Here is a 15,896-nt window from a genome sequence, read left to right as displayed (position 1 = left end):
AGTCTTCTACTAAAGCATTCAGAAGTGCTTGGCTATTGTACATAAAAACATTGCTTACCAATTGATGTGAAGAAATCTGTATGGGCATAAGAAGATGGCAGCAGAACACCAAGGACTAGAAGACACCATGACATCGTGAATACCATAATTCTATCAATCTTTATCCTTCCTATACACCTAAAGAGAAATAAAATTTCCACTGTTTTATTATTTAGACAAACAGCATTTTAAATGCATAGGTTATGCAACCAGACATACGTGCATTAACAGGAAGTTCCACCCATGCAGAGTGTTTCTTTCAACATATGTAGATAGCTTCCTTAGATAATATCAAGGCAACCTGGACTAGTAATTTACAAAGTGCTAGGGAATACTACTTCATCCATAGAGTGCTGACCCTACGAAACATTAATATCCCACAGTGATTCCCTGGAATACCAACATTTTCCCAGAAAGTACTGTGTTGACCAGAAAGTACTGTGCTTATACTTCTTCTATTTGCATATAAAGAATACAGCATGTATTTGAAAGATTAAATGTCAGAAAATCCTGAAAGGAATATGGATAGCAGGTGTCGGTTTCAAACTGGGTTTCATCAACATGTTACCTACAAAATTTTAAAAAGACAAATTTCCTAAAGCATAATTTAGAATCAGATCCCAGCCATACCAAGGAGCCTTGGCTAATCACAATTTTTTACTTGTGTTTCTGGATGTGCATCTACCATTGACTTATGAACATTGTGGAGATATGCCGTGAACCAATGTGACTATGTCTTTCCTGTAATGTATGAATCAGTCCTCACAGGCCAAAACTAGGTGTTTCCAAAAACAGATAGATTCGAAAAATAACTGTTATTTATCATATCCATGCTGGGGGGTGGGGGCTCTAGGGCTATCATATATTTAATTCTGAACTAGGCCATGGAGTGTAGGTTAACAGACAGGAACAGACAGAGGTTTCTCTCTACAAACCTGAAAGAAGTCCAAAGTTTGCAGGAAAATTTTGAATTCTAAAAAAAATGCATCAGAGGATTACACTCCCAAAATAATAGAAGCAACACCTGTAGCTTTAAGAAAAAATGGGCACTGAGCTCTCAGTGGCCATTTGGACAGTTGCTAAGTGACAACAACATTGCTGATTCTTCCAAGCCTTGGCTTCTGCAAAGCAAAGCCATGGGAGGGAGCAGGGGCAGACCTGGGGGCCAATACAGTGCTATAAAGTAAGCATCCTGTCTCCTCCCTATCATGTCCCCTGATGGAGGAGGACTTGCTGGGTACCGGCTCAGGAGAGACAACTGGAGAAACATTACCCATACTACTGAGCCTGGCCTGGCTTCAGCGGCCATCACACAACTGGGCCCATCTTGATAACCACTGCACAGCTCAGACAGTCTTTTCCTGGGGATGCCAAGGGAGGGAAGGAGGGAAAACTTAAGACAGGATAATAGATAATGGTAGGTTGGCTGGTGGGTGTGAAGAAGAAGAAAAAAGCAGGAAAAGGGGTGAGGATCTGAGGGCTGCCAGGGAGGGGAAAGAAGAAACAATGGGGGAAATTATATGCCCCTGCAAGTCTTTGTGGGTCCCCTGCTTGTACCTATCTAAAAAGGATGCCCTTACAAAGAGCTTGTAATAGCTTGCTGGAAGAGCCAGATATAATCCATATCCCAGTACATTACAATTCATGGCAAATGAAGCAGGTTGTGTGAATAGCACACCCACCATAATATTATTACTATTAACAAGATTTTACCTTGACTTTCTGCACCCCGCAGGGCACCAATGCAGTTAACAAATTAATAAACGCCATTAAAACCAACACACAAATACATAATTGAAACAAATTAAAACCAGAGCTTAAAATAAGTCCAAAAGATAAAAACAACAGTTGAAGCATTGGGGAGGAAGAAGGAATTACTGAGGGAATACCAAGCAAAACAAAAAAAGTCTTAACCTGATGGCAGAAGATGGCAACAGAAGGGGTCAGGTAAATTGTCCTAAGACGAGATTTCTAGAGTTTGGGTGCCACCACTGAGAAAGACCTCTCCTGGGTTGCCATCTCAGAAGACATGGACACCCAAGGCAGGCCCTCAAAAGATGACCACACGAGTAGGTTCATATGGGAGTAGGCGGTCCGTCAGTTACATTGGTCTCAAACCATATAGGTCTTTAAATGGTACCACCACTAGCTCAGAGACAAACTGGGAGCCAGTATAAATAGAACAAGACTGGAAGTGATATGGTCCCTATGACCCACTCCAGTCAACATTCTGGCTGCAGCATTCTGAACTAAGTTTCCATACACTTCATAAAGGCAGGCCTACACATAGTGCATTGCAGTAATCTAACCCAGATGCAACCAGGGCATTTACCACAGTGGCCAGATCTTTCCTGACTAGGAAAGGCTAAAGCTGGGCTAACCAGACAGAGCTGGTAAAAGGCACTTCTGGCCACAACTGCCACCTGCCTATCCAGGAGGAGGTCTGGGTCCAAGAGCACCCCCAGACTACAGACCTCTTCCTTCAAGGGAAGTGCAAGCCCATCCAGAATGGGTGACACCCTAAATCCAGGGTCAGGTCTTCCGCTCATCAGTAGCAGTTCCATCTTGTCAGGATTAAGCTTCAGCTTATTAGCCTGCATCCCCTCCAAAACTGCCTCCAGGTACTGGATCAGGGTTTCTACAGCCTCCCTAGGATTAGCAGGAAGTGCAAGATACAGCGGAGTGTCATTTGCATATTGGTGACAATCCAGCCCAAATCACCCAGCAGTTTCATGAAGATGTTAAAAAGCACAGAGGCCAAGATGGAACCCACCAGCCAGAGGCCAAGAGGCCGAGCAGCAGTTCCCCAGCCCCACCTTCTGAAACCTACCCTCCAGATGGGGCTGAAACCTGCCCTAGAACGGTGACCCAGTAGGATACTATGATCGATGGTATCAAAAGCCACTTAGGGGCCCAGGAAAAACAACAGCTTGATCTCCTAGCATAGGCCATCCACCAGGGCGACCAAGGCTGTTTCAGTCCTGTAACCAGTCCTAAAACCAGACTGGAAAGAATCACAACACAACTGTCTAAATCGCTTGCCATACCCAAACTGGCCATTCAAATGGCCAAGAGGCAAGAAATAGCAGGAAAAAGACAGAGCAACAGTCTGCAAGTTTACAAGGCTTCAGCTGGATGTTTTTAAACAGTCACAGCAAAAGGTTCCCAAGGACCGTCTCTTCACTAAACCCATCAATCCCACTTTCATTTATAATGACCCATCCTTACAAGAATAGAGTGGAGGGTAAAAGCAGTTTAAGGATTATGAATCCGGGTAAGTACTTTTGATAAAGAGCAGTTATAGCTTATGCTGAAAGACTGAGAGGAACAACAAGACAAAATGTATTATGTTCAACTGTTTCTTGATAAAAAGTGATTTTAATGAAATTGTGGATGTATCCAGTTGATCATTCCAGCTTCCCAGATTAAGTTTCAGGTAATGAATTCACTTTCTTCCACTAACTCTGTAACTGCTTTCTTGTTATCAAGGAAGAATCATACATGCACTTCAGATTTCAAAAGTAGGTACATAGAAGAAATGGATAATCTTGAGTGTGTTAATTACTGAATTTCCAGGAAAATTAAAAGATGCTGGGCCTTAACAGAAACTGAGCAAATAAACCTGTTTATAATTGACTTTCTCAGAATTAGATATTTACTATCTTATCAGTATTTGGATCCATTTAATTGATAGTGCTGTGTATTTAAATAGAAATTTCCTGGAAAGGATCACAACAATAACCTAACACAATAGGAAAGGTGTGTGTGATGGTTAGCAATCTTCCCAGGAACACCAAGAACCTAGAGGTGCTTTACATCTCTTCCTAGTCTAATTTTGTGCAAGTCAAGTTTCGATGTGCTGCAGATCTCTACCATTACCAAGGCAATAAACCATACTAGCCAATCATACAGGGAAGTAGTGAAAAGCGGCAAACCCACTGAGGACACTCAACAGCCCCATTCTACCCGTTTTTTCATCTATCCCACTCAATTAAAATATTTCTACCAATTGGCTATTATAGAATTCTGAACTGAAGCCTTTTCTTTTGCTGGCATGTTTTTTTCCCCTCTCATAAAGAAAGAGGAAACAATCTCTAGTTCAGGGACTGATTTCACAACATCAAAAAGACAGTTCTACAACTCTTCACCACCCCAATCAGTTTCCCTCTCTGATGCAATACATAAACCTCAACTGCAGACTTGACTTTGTAATAGTCACCTACCATGGGTTTATTTTAGTCAGTTCAGCCTCAGCATGGTCAGTCAGTCTATTAGATCTGAAATGAATGACCACAGGGCTCTTGCTATGCTTTTATCCCACTCTAACCTTGTTTCTTTTGGGTACACACATCATAAAAGAGGTGTGCCCAGCCTTAATTTGCCCCTTCAGAGCAAAAGTATATCAAGTGTATCAAAGCATGCATATGAAGGCAGTGATCGGAGGCCAAATCTATTTCTATCTATGCAATGAAACAAGAGCTGCTGTCAGGCTATCCTCATCTCTCTCTCTCTCTCTCACACACACACACACACACACACACACACACACACAAATACAATGTAGTGCAGGGATGTCGAATTCGATTGTTACGAGGGTCGGATATGTCATAAATCTAACTTGGTCGGGCTGGGCCATGCCTCGCCAGCCCAGATCAGGACTGGGGTTGGGTGGCTGCCTCAGCTGGCTCGCAAGTCGGATAAGAGCTTTCAAGGGGCCAGATGTGGCCCGTGGGCCTTATGTTTAACACCCCTGGTGTAGCTTTTCAATGTAAAATAGTTTACCCAACATGCCAGCAAATAACCAGAAATATGATTGTTTCTAGCATAACCCAAGACCGAGATTCAAGGAGAACATATTACAAGGCCAACTGCAAGCAGTCACTAGTCTAAAAAATGAAAGAAACAGTCAACTGAATCTACCTAAGGATGTTCCAAAGGTATGAAAGTAGTTGTGAATTAGGTAGGCATTTGTCAGGGTGCTGAGAACTAGGCTGCTAGTGGGAACTAGTAATGTTTTGCATTTAACAGGAAATCCTCATGTATAGTGAACAGTTTGAAGCTGCCCTAACTGCCTGGATCTTTTTTTTTTTTGCCGTCAAGTCACAGCTGACTTATGGCAACCCCATAGGGTTTTCAAGGCAAGAGACGTTCAGAGGTGGTTTGCCATTGCCTGCTTCCACATCAAGCCTCAGGAACTGCTTGAAGGTCTCCCATCCAAATGCTTGCCAGGGTCAAGGCTGAGAGTGTGTGACTGGCCCAAGATCACCCAGCAAGTTCCCATGAGGGAGGGGCCGTGACTCAGTGGTAGAGCATCTGCTTGGCAAGCAAAAGGTCCCAGGTTCAATCCCCGACATCTCCAGTTAAGGGACTAGGCAGGTAGGTGATGTGAAAGACCTCAGCCTGAGACCCTGGAGAGCTGCAGCCGGTCTGAGTAGACAATACTGACTTTGATGGACCAAGGGTCTGATTCAGTGTAAGGCAGCTTCATGTGTTCATGGCAGACTGGGGATTCGAACCTGAGTTTCCCAGATCCTAGTCCTGCACCATAACCACTACAACAAGCTGGCTCTTAGAAGCATAAAAATTCCAGGTATAGAAAACTTTCCTTTAAAAAACTAAGAAGTTGTCTCACATTTGCAGTTTGGGACTATGAACCCCAAAGCTAGTTAGATCCTTTGCTTTCAGATATAAATTCTTCCTGCTTTGACATTACACATGTACAAGGGAAGTCCATATTTGTAAAGATAGCAAATCAGACACCAAATATTTGAGCAGCTGGGTAACCAGGTCCCTAGAATTTAACAAATTTTTCACATCAGTATTACTGGACTACGATGAAGCCTCTCATTGGTTGGTAGACAATCAACAAAGTAATATTAACGTTTATTTCTAGCATGTCCATGGTACACTATATTATTTCAAACTTTGCTCAGTTCACAAAAGTTCCAACAGCACATGTAGAAACAAATTTAGATTAATATTTTCTTCTTTCTTAACTACATTAAACCCTTGCAGTAAACCAAAATATTAGAAATAACATAAACTGGGAAATTCTGTATTACTACCGGTATATTAATTTTAACAGCTGCACCAATTTCCAAAGTAGCATGGACACTGCATGGTCTAAGACAGACTCTTTAGCTTATTTCCTATTTTTAAAAAGTGATACATATGCCTCAAGAGTTTATTCTATTTGGCAATTAAGTGAATTTATAAACCACCAATAAGTGATGTGCTCATACAGGCATATATGTTGCATAAGCTTCAGATGCCTCACTTTCATTTTGCTTTTGAAATTTCATACATTAGGTATTACAGAACCACATTCAGCATACTTCCATATCATCCAAGTGTGATGTAATACTAGATTCTTATAGGCATCTGCAGACCAATTCAATAGCTTCGGGCTTTGCATTTCTTATAAAATAAACTAGCAAGAAAAAATACTACGCTTGTGAAAACTCAGATTTTTCACCTGTGTGTCCTAAATTAGAAGAGTGCCTGTTATTCATACTTTGCAAGGAAAAGTAGCGGTCTACATAAATAGCTTTTTTCCATAGCCAAGCAAGCAAAAGGTTGATGAAAGAATGCTACTGCCACGTATTTCACCCTCCCCCACTCACGTAATGGACACTTCATCTCAAAATCCCTTCCAAGTGAAATCTCATAAACAGAACCACAGCTTTCTCCGCTCAAGCAGAAACAGTTAATTGTCTACATAAACCCTCCTCTTTTGCTTTGGCTCTTCCGACCATTCTCATATTTGTTCCTACTTATTTGCAAGGAGATCAATTTACTGTAGGGAGCGGGAGGAATCCAGAGCATGCGTAGCTAAGAATTTCCCCCACAAGCCAATACAGTTCAACACTTTTACTATAAATGACATCTAAACTGCGTAAAAAAAACAAGAGAACTAATATTGCAACATGCCTTGACTATAGGTGAATGAATATAATATTCCATTATATAGCAAAAGCAAGATAGCCTTGAAAAAATAAATATTAGGCCTCGTGTTCATTTTGCTATCAAGACCATGAGTGTATTATCAAAACTGAAATGAATAACTTTTTTCAATAAATACAGTCAAGGAAATGGAGACAGAAGAAATCTGATTCCTTTCTGTTCTCCACGCTATCATCGCACCGGAAAAAGAAATAAATCTCCAAACTGTTCTCCACCGCTGAAGAAAGACGGGGGTTAGAATAGACCCTCTTCCACCTCAGCCCTAATTCCATTTTTTTCCTCTGAAGGTAGGAATGAAAATCCTCTGCAGGCATCTGACAAGACTGGACTAGACTGAGCTCGAAAAGTTGCCAGGACCAGATATTTCCCGGAAAGGAGAGAGTTTTCTATTGTCTGAGGGCGAGAGAGCGCCTGTCAAGTCCCTTTCAAGGCAGCGCTCCCCTCCTTCCCCTACACCCTCCACCAGCTCAACTCTTGGTACAAAGCTTCTTTGCAAAAGAGGAGAAAAGAAAGTGCCTAAGAGAAACCGGGAGATTGGGGAATAGGCCCATGCATAAAATATGTCATGCATCTAGGTAGTGGAGCAGCAAAAGGGGGCCACAAAGGAAGGATTTACTTGTGTTAGTTTAAATTGGGCAAAGTGTGCATTTTTTTTTTTTAAGGCCTTGGAAAGCTCTAGTAGGGTGACCTTGTTATTCCTCTGCTGCAGCAAAAAATAAATGGGCCTCCAGTGGCATCTTAAATTCTAACAACATTTTATTCCCGCGTAAATTTCCGTGAACCAGAGCTCCAATTCAGATGCAATCTGACTGGATACATCCTGAGCGTGTGTGTGTGTAAAGTGCCATCAAGTCGCAGCCGACTTATGGTGACCCCTTTTGGGGGTTTTCATGGCAAGAGACTCACAGAGGGGGTTTGCCAGGGCCTTCCTCTGCACAGCAACCCTGGACTTCCTTGGTGGTCTCCCATCCCAATACCAACCAGGGCCGACCCTGCTTAGTTTCTGAGACCTGACGAGATCAGGCTAGCCTGGGCCATCCAGGTCAGGGTCCTAAGCTTACTAACTTTAAAAAGCACAGACAGGGCATGCTCACGCCTGTCTTATGTTCTTACTTTTCTACCCTTTAGGATATGCATCAATAAACTACTATCCCTTGTGTGTGTGTGTGTGTGTGTGTGTGTAAAGTGCCATCAAGTCGCAGCCAACTTATGGCGACCCCGTTTTGGGGGTTTTCATGGCAAGAGACTAGCAGAGGTGGTTTGCCAGTGCCTTCCTCTGCACAGCAACCCTGGACTTCCTCGGTGGTCCCCCAGCCAAATACTAACCAGGGCTGACCCTGCTTAGCTTCTGAGATCTGATGAGATCAGGCTAGCCTGGGCCATCCAGGTCAGGGATACCTCCTAGCAGTACTTTGTTTAAGATTGCTCTCTAAGGCTTTAAAGTCCTGACACATCCTAGCAGTGCTTTAAAGCCTTAGAGAGCAATCTGAAACAAGCCAGAATCCCACTGAAGTCGACTCAAGGGAGCTCACGCCCCAGGAAGTCTTTTTAGGGCGGCGCTGTAAGCTTCCGTGGAGTAGACCCCTTTTCTTCGGATGCATGGGGGGCGGCGGGGGGGGGGGCAGTCCACGAAAGCCGGGGCCAGGATCAAAACCGCAGCAAGCCTTTAAAGCTCCCCTGGACTCCTGTGCATTTCTCGGTCGGCATCAACAGCAGGACAGACTTTGCGGGCGGCCCCAAGGAAGAAGTTTCTCGAGGCGTCCAGAAGCAAAAGGGGCAATCTGAACTCCGCTCGGGAAAGCAAAGGGCCCAAAGCAAAAAAAAGCCATTGATTCATGGCAGGTTTTGCATTGGATCTGTCGCTCCATAGATGCCCATTTCCCCCATCTGAATCCTCAAAGCTCTGCACGGCGGCTTATTGTTGAGTTCTGAGAATACGGATGGGGGGAAAAGTGCATCGAGAGAGTGGCAAATCCAAGGCAAAACCTTCCAGGAACACATGCCCAAAGGGCGAAGAGCTTGCTCCCCCCCAAAAAAAAAACCCACGGGGCAGCAACCACTATTGGACCGCGTAGAAGCAATACTCCAAGGCCATTTATGCACAAGCCCCCCGTGCAGTTTTGAGGACTCGGGTGGGGGGGGGATGTGCATCTGGGCGGGACCCCCCCCCCGCCTAAGCGCCCCCCAAAGCCCGGCGCACCCACCTCCGTGGAGAGCCGCTTCCCTGCGCCGCCTCGCCTCGCTCCAGCCGCGGACTGCGCTCCGCAGGCCCCGCCGCTCGGGAGGCTCGCGATGCCCAGCGTCCCCGCCCCCCCCCCGGCCCCCGGGGGCGGCCCTACGTGAGGACCGTCACAGCTGCAGCAGCTGCAGCAGCGCCCACCCCTCCCCTTATGCGCAAGCGCAGCCAGCGGGGCCGCCCCTCGCGCCCCCACCCCACTTTCTGCCTCCGTTCCTCCAGGGGCTCGACCCGCGCTGGCCAATTGGCGACCGCCCCTCCGGCCCCCGTGGCGGGCATGGGGGAGGGGAGGTGGGACTCTCCCCACAGACTATGGCCATTTATCCATGGGAGGTTTTGCCTTGGGTTTGCCTCTCTCTAGAGCAGTGGTTCCCAACCTTTTTTGGACCAGGGACCTCTAGGACTTTTTTGTTCGGTGCAGGGACCCCAAGGTTCAAAATAAAAATTCTGAAAATTTGAAAATAAACTTTAATCATAACTGTTAGTTAAACATTAAGCTTAGAATAATATTTGAATATATATTTTTATAATAGAGAACTTTTAATTGAAAATATTAATTTATTATGGGTTTATAACTTTGTTTCGCGGACCTTAATTTAGTTCTCGCGGACCCCTGGGGGTCCACGGACCCCTGGTTGGGAACCAGTGCTCTAGATGCACATTTTCCCCATCTGAGTTCTCAAAACTCCAAAATAAGCCCCCATGCAGAGTTTTGAGAATTTGGATGGGGAAAATATGCATCTAGAGAGCGGCAAATCCAAGGCAAAACCTCCCATGAATAAATGGCCCCTGATGCCATTGAGGCATGGGAGGTTTTGCCTTGGGTTTGGCCACTCTGTGTGTGTGTGTGTGTGTGTGTGTGTGTGTGTGTGTGTGTGTGTGTGTGTGTGTGTGTGAAGGGCCGTCAAGTCGCTTCCGACTCATGAATGGACCCTATGAATGGAAGTCCTCCAAAATGTCCTCTCTTTGACAGCCTTGCTCAGGTCTTGCAAACTGAAGGCTGTGGCTACCTTTATTGAGTCAATCCATCTCTTGTTGGGTCTTCCTCTTTTCCTGCTGCCCTCAACTTTTCCTTGCATGACTGTCTTTTCCAGTGACTCTTGTCGTCTCATGATGTGACCAAAATACGACAGCCTCAGTTTAGTCATTTTAGCTTCTAGGGTCAGTTCAGGCTTGATTTGATCTATAACCCACTGATTTGTTTTTTTGGCAATCCGTGGTATCCGTAACACTCTCCTCCAACACCACCTTTCAAAGGAATCTATTTTCTTCCTATTTTCTTCACCACCTTTCAAAGGAATCTATTTTCTTCCTATCAGCTTTCTTCACTGTCCAGCTAATAGGGAATATGATGGCATGAATTACCATAATATAGTCTTGGTGGCCAGTGACACATCCTTACACTTCAAAATATTTTCTAGCTCCTTCATGGCTGCCCTTCCCAGTCTCAATCTCCTTCTGAGTTCTTGGCTGCAGTCTCCCTTTTGGTTGATGGTGGAGCCAAGGAATAGAAAGTCTAGAACATTTTCAATTTCCTCATTGCCAACCTTAAAGTTGTGTAATTCTTGTGGCATCTAAAGTTGTGGCCACTCTTTAGATGCACCTTTCTCCCCCCCATCCATATTCTCCAAACTCAACCATAAGCCCCCCCATGCAGAGCAGGACCATCTTAACCCAATGGGCACTTGCCCCCCAGGGCCCCCACGAGCATAGAGGCCCTATGCTAATCTGTGTATGTTAAGTGACTTGCCATAAATAAATACTACTACACAGTAGTCTAGACTAGACTAAACTATAAAATAATATTTGCTGCAATGTTATCGTGTTGCAAATGGACATTTGTGATTTGTCTCTGATTATCGACCATTTACTTTTTATTCCTGTGAGTGGTTGTCGTAGGGGCCCCAGCACACTGGTTTGCCCAGGGGCCCATAATGCTGTTAAGATGGCCCTGATGCAGAGTTTTGAGAATTCGGATGGGGGGAAACGTGCATCTATACAGTGGCAAATCCAAGGCAAAACCTTCCATGAATAAATGGCCTGAGAGAATAAGCTGCGGGGAAATAGCAAAGTCGAGACCAAGGAAGGTTGTGTGTGTGTGTGTGTGTGTGTGTTAAGTGCCGTCAAGTCGCTTCCAACTCAAGGCGACCCTATGAATCAAAGTCCTCCAAAATATCCTATCTTTGACAGCCTTGCTCAGATCTTGCAAATTGAGTGCTGTGGCTTCCTTTATTGAGTCAATTCATCTCTTGTTGGGTCTTCCTCTTTTCCTGCTACCCTCAACTTTTCCTAGCATGATGGTCTTTTCCAGTGAAGGAAGGTTGTAGTGCAGTGCAAGCAGGGCGTAGTGAGTTGGTCAGAAACAGGGTGTGTGCCTCATGCTTAATGGATGGCCTCTCCAAGACACCTGTTCTAACGTAAGATTTGGGCACGTTTATTACACATCAGAACATAAGAACGGCCATGCTGGATCAGACAAGGGCCTGTCGAGCCCAGCAGTCTGTTCACACACTGGTCAACCAGGTGCCTGTAGGAAGTCCACAAACAAGACCACTGCAAAAGCAATATCCTGTCTGTGTTCCACAGCACCTAATATATAAGCATGCTCCTCTGATGCTGGAGAGAATAGGTATGCATCATAACTAGTATCCGTTTTTACTAGTAGCCATGAATAGCCCTCTCCACCATGAACATGTCAACTCCCCTCTTAAAGCCTTCCAATTTGGCAGCCATCACTACATCCTGGGGCAAGGAGGTCCACAATTTAACTATCCATATAATTTAACATACATGCCCACTCAATGTTACTGGAAGATTGGGTGGCAGAATGTGCAAAGAATCATTTCCATTCAAAAAGATTGGGTTAGGAAAGAGGAGAGGGGCTGCAACAACAGATTCAGGACCAGTGAAGTACAGTTTTCCCCACCACATGATTAAATCACAGCATTCACTACTGGTGGAGATAGTGGATGTCAGTAGGATAAGAAAAGAGCAAGAGTCCAGTAGCACCTTAAAAAATTTTTTACATAAATTATTATTATTATTTTTATAATAAGACAAACAAAAGAAAAAAAGAAACACAAAACATAACATAAAAAATACAAAAAGTACCAAAAGAGCACATTAAACAACAATCAGAATTACATCAAATAATATAAAATGTAAAATACATAGTACTCTAATACCCACCACCCACCTTAACAATGTGTCCCATCACCAGTAGACTTCTGCAGAAGTGTTTTGACAGTATTTAAAATTATTATACTATTATTATTATAAAAAAACATTACCTTTTTTTCTATAATTCATTAACTATGCTTGTAAAATTCATTTTCGCCAGTTTATCCCAATATGCGACGGCCTTTAACCCTGTTTTTTTAAACTCTTCCATATCTTTACCATGTAAATAATCTGTAATTTTGGCCATCCACATGTACATCCACAATTTCTCTCTCTAGTCCTTAATTGAAGGTTTATTTACTTGCTTCCAGTTTTTTGCTATTATAATTCTTGCTGCCGCAAAACTATATTGACATATAACTCTATCAGATCTATTCATATTGTCTTTAGGGATTCCCAATAAACAAAAAGCAGGATCTTTTTTTACTTTTATATTAATCTAATTATTAGTTTCCTTTACTATTAATCTCCAAAATCTCTTAATTTTTTTACAAAACCACCATACATGCATAAACGTACCTCTTTCAGTTCCACACTTCCAACATAATCCCATATCACCTTTTTTCATTTTACTTAACAGTGCCGGGGTTATATACCATCTATAAAACATTTTATATAGGTTTTCTCTTATTTCATTAGTAATTGTAAATTTATATTCCCTTTTCCACAAATTTTCCCATATTTCCAAATCAATATTGTAACCTAACTCCCTCATCCATTTCACCATCACTGGTTTAACCCTTTCTTGTTCTAAATTCACTTCAATTAATAATCTATAAGTTCTTCCTATCAATCCTTTATTTCCCTTCGTTAATGTAATTTCTAGTTTAGATTTATTTTGATTAAATCCCCTCAAATTATCTTTATTAAATACATCCTTTAATTTATAATACATAAACCAGTCTTTAATTTTCAGTTCTTCTCTACTCTTCAACAGCCAAACCCCTTCTTTACATTCCGTAATTTCTCTATAAATATCAATATCCAAATTTAATTGTGTACCTCTTTTCATAAAAGCTTCTACAGGGTTAATCCAACCAGGGGTTTTACATTCCAAAAAACCTTTATGTTTCTTCCAAATTTGCAATCGACCAACTCTAATAATATGGGAATTAAATTCCTTATTTACTTTCTCCTTTTCATACCATAAATATGCTTGCCACCCGAAATGTAAATTAAACCCCTCTAGTTCTAATATTTTAGGATTCTCTAATAGAATCCAATTTTTTAACCAGGTAAAGCAAGCTGCTTGATAGTACATTCTCAAATCTGGTAATCCCAAACCTCCTGTTTCTTTTAATTCAACTAGGTTATTATATGCTATCCTATGTCTTTCCTTACCCCATAAAAAATTTAAAATATCTTTCTTCCAACTTTTAAATATCTGTGTTCCTTTAAAAATTGGTAGGTTTTGAAATAGAAAAAGCATTTTAGGCAATACCATCATTTTAATAACTGAAATTCTACCCCATAATGATAATGGTATTTTTTCCCAGGTGGCGCCTGAGGAGGGCGAGGTTTGAGGAGGGGAGGGACTTCAATCCCATAGATAGGGGCCAAAGCTGCCATTTTCTCCTGTCAGCTGGAGATCCGTTGTAATAGCGGGAGATCTCCAGCTAGTACCTGGTGGTTGGAAACCCTATCCTGAGGTGGCACTGTTCATCTTGACACATAGTCCCGCTTAAGTACCTTAGCCCAATCCCTCAATTGCTGGATATCCCAAAGAAACTCATGTGCAGTCAGCCTCTCCACTAGCCATACATGAGTAGAAAAATTAATGTAATTCTCACCAAGCGTCTTCGAACCAACAGTGAATTCCCTCTGCTTTGTGAACATTTTTGTTCCTTCTGTTGGCCAAGGACTACCATGCGGGTTCCATGGTCTTTCATGAGTCTTGGCAGAAGACTGTATTTGGCCCTGACTTCCACACTCTGAGTTTCAAAAACAACATTTCTCCCAATTGCTGCCTACTGAGGGAGCAGTGCCCGAAAGATGATGTCAGGAGCATTATGTGCGCATCCACAGCACTCTTGAGATGCCTGAATTACATCAATGCTACACTGGCTAGATCATCAACAGTCTTGCCACCAAAAACAAAGGTTGGGGGAATTTAAACCTGCATGGATTTAAACCTACTCGTTATGCAAGTACTGGCATTCAGACGATGATATTTTACATGGGTGCAGATCAGCACGTACATCATCTACTGTATTTGTCAGGGTACATGAATGCATGAAAGTGAATCCAGGTCACATGAAAAACCCACACAGTGTATGCATAAATACATTTGTACAAACAGACCAACACATGAAAATAGGCATTGGATATATGTGCAATGTAACATCTGAACAGGGCTAATCTAACATGGAGATTAGGGCCATCAGGGGCAGGTTAGTGAGGGTACTTGTGTATTATGTTGTCCATCTTTTTTCCCCATTCTGCATATTTACCTGGTGCCAGGTGTGCTGTCTTAGAACTTACCTTTCCCTTTTTGGTATTCCTCTCTCTTTCTCTCTCTCTCTCTCCTCACACACACACACATATATACTCATACATGTGTGTGTGTGTGTGTGTATATATTAAAAAAAAACATATGGAGATAAATAAATAAACATATTTATTGTGTAGGAGGGGTTTCTTATGTGAAAGTTAAGGTGCCCAGCTATTGTGTTTCAAGTCATTAAAAACTTGTTTGTTAACAGGTATGTGTGGCATTATGGCTAATGTGTTTCCTTTCTTAACAGTATTTTATATATATACATTCAACATTGCATGTAAGCAGCACTAGAATCTTTGAATGGATGAAAGGTTGATATATCTTTCAGATAAGCAAGCTGGACATGTCCTTTATCGTAGTCTTTTCTTCCTGTTAAGGGGAGATTTATGTGTGCTGTTTTCTCAGTTAATCCTTTTACTCCAGTGGATTAATTTGATAATCTTTGCTGTGTTCATGAAATTCATGAGAAACACTCAAGCATAACCCAGCAATGCTGTACATCATTCTAACAACAAGCATGCCAGATCTTCTCAGTGGCTTGTTTTTGTTTTGTTTTATATGAAGTATGTCTTCTAATTAAATGCCTGATAATCTTTACTACCTTATTTGAGGACAATAAATAAATTAGGAATGGCATTATATCAAGATACTTTGTAAATAGCCCTTTTTTAAATTTCTGTGTGCATATTCATTAGCCATGGCAGTTAGCCATACAAATCTCATATTCCAGGTGGTTGTCCTTGTCCACTTCCAAGACTTTGGCTACATTGACATGGTGAGGATTTTCTGATTTGCATTCATTACCACTCTTGAGTGCAGAGGCATTCTCATTGGCAACAGAACTTCTCTGTGAGAGTGTGGAGAAATGCCCTCCACCCCAGAACTTCAATTGTGGTGGCAGCTCTCTGTCCATGTACAGGAGCTCAGTTGTAGACTAGTAGCTGGCAGAGAGGAGGGGGTTGAAGAAAGGAGCCATTAGGT

The 15,896-nt window shown here is 42.6% G+C and overlaps 1 protein-coding gene across 4 annotated transcripts in view; it reads right to left on the bottom strand.

Moving 5' to 3' along the window:
* The window catches only part of P4HA1 (prolyl 4-hydroxylase subunit alpha 1), a 29,788-nt gene extending 29,615 nt beyond the window's left edge, over positions 1–173 (bottom strand). For all 4 annotated transcript variants that reach the window (XM_056849764.1, XM_056849767.1, XM_056849765.1 and 1 more), the window contains exon 1: positions 59–173. In XM_056849764.1, coding sequence (XP_056705742.1) covers positions 59–146 — 88 coding nt within the window. In that variant the 5' untranslated portion in view covers positions 147–173. The remainder of the gene's footprint in view (positions 1–58) is intronic.
* Positions 174–15,896: the final 15,723 nt, after the last annotated feature.

Source organism: Euleptes europaea, chromosome 5, assembly GCF_029931775.1.
Source record: "Euleptes europaea isolate rEulEur1 chromosome 5, rEulEur1.hap1, whole genome shotgun sequence".
Classification (NCBI taxonomy): Eukaryota; Metazoa; Chordata; class Lepidosauria; order Squamata; family Sphaerodactylidae; genus Euleptes; species Euleptes europaea.
The sequence above is the reverse complement of the archived record's forward strand: the minus strand, read 5'-3'. Positions and strand labels throughout refer to the sequence as shown.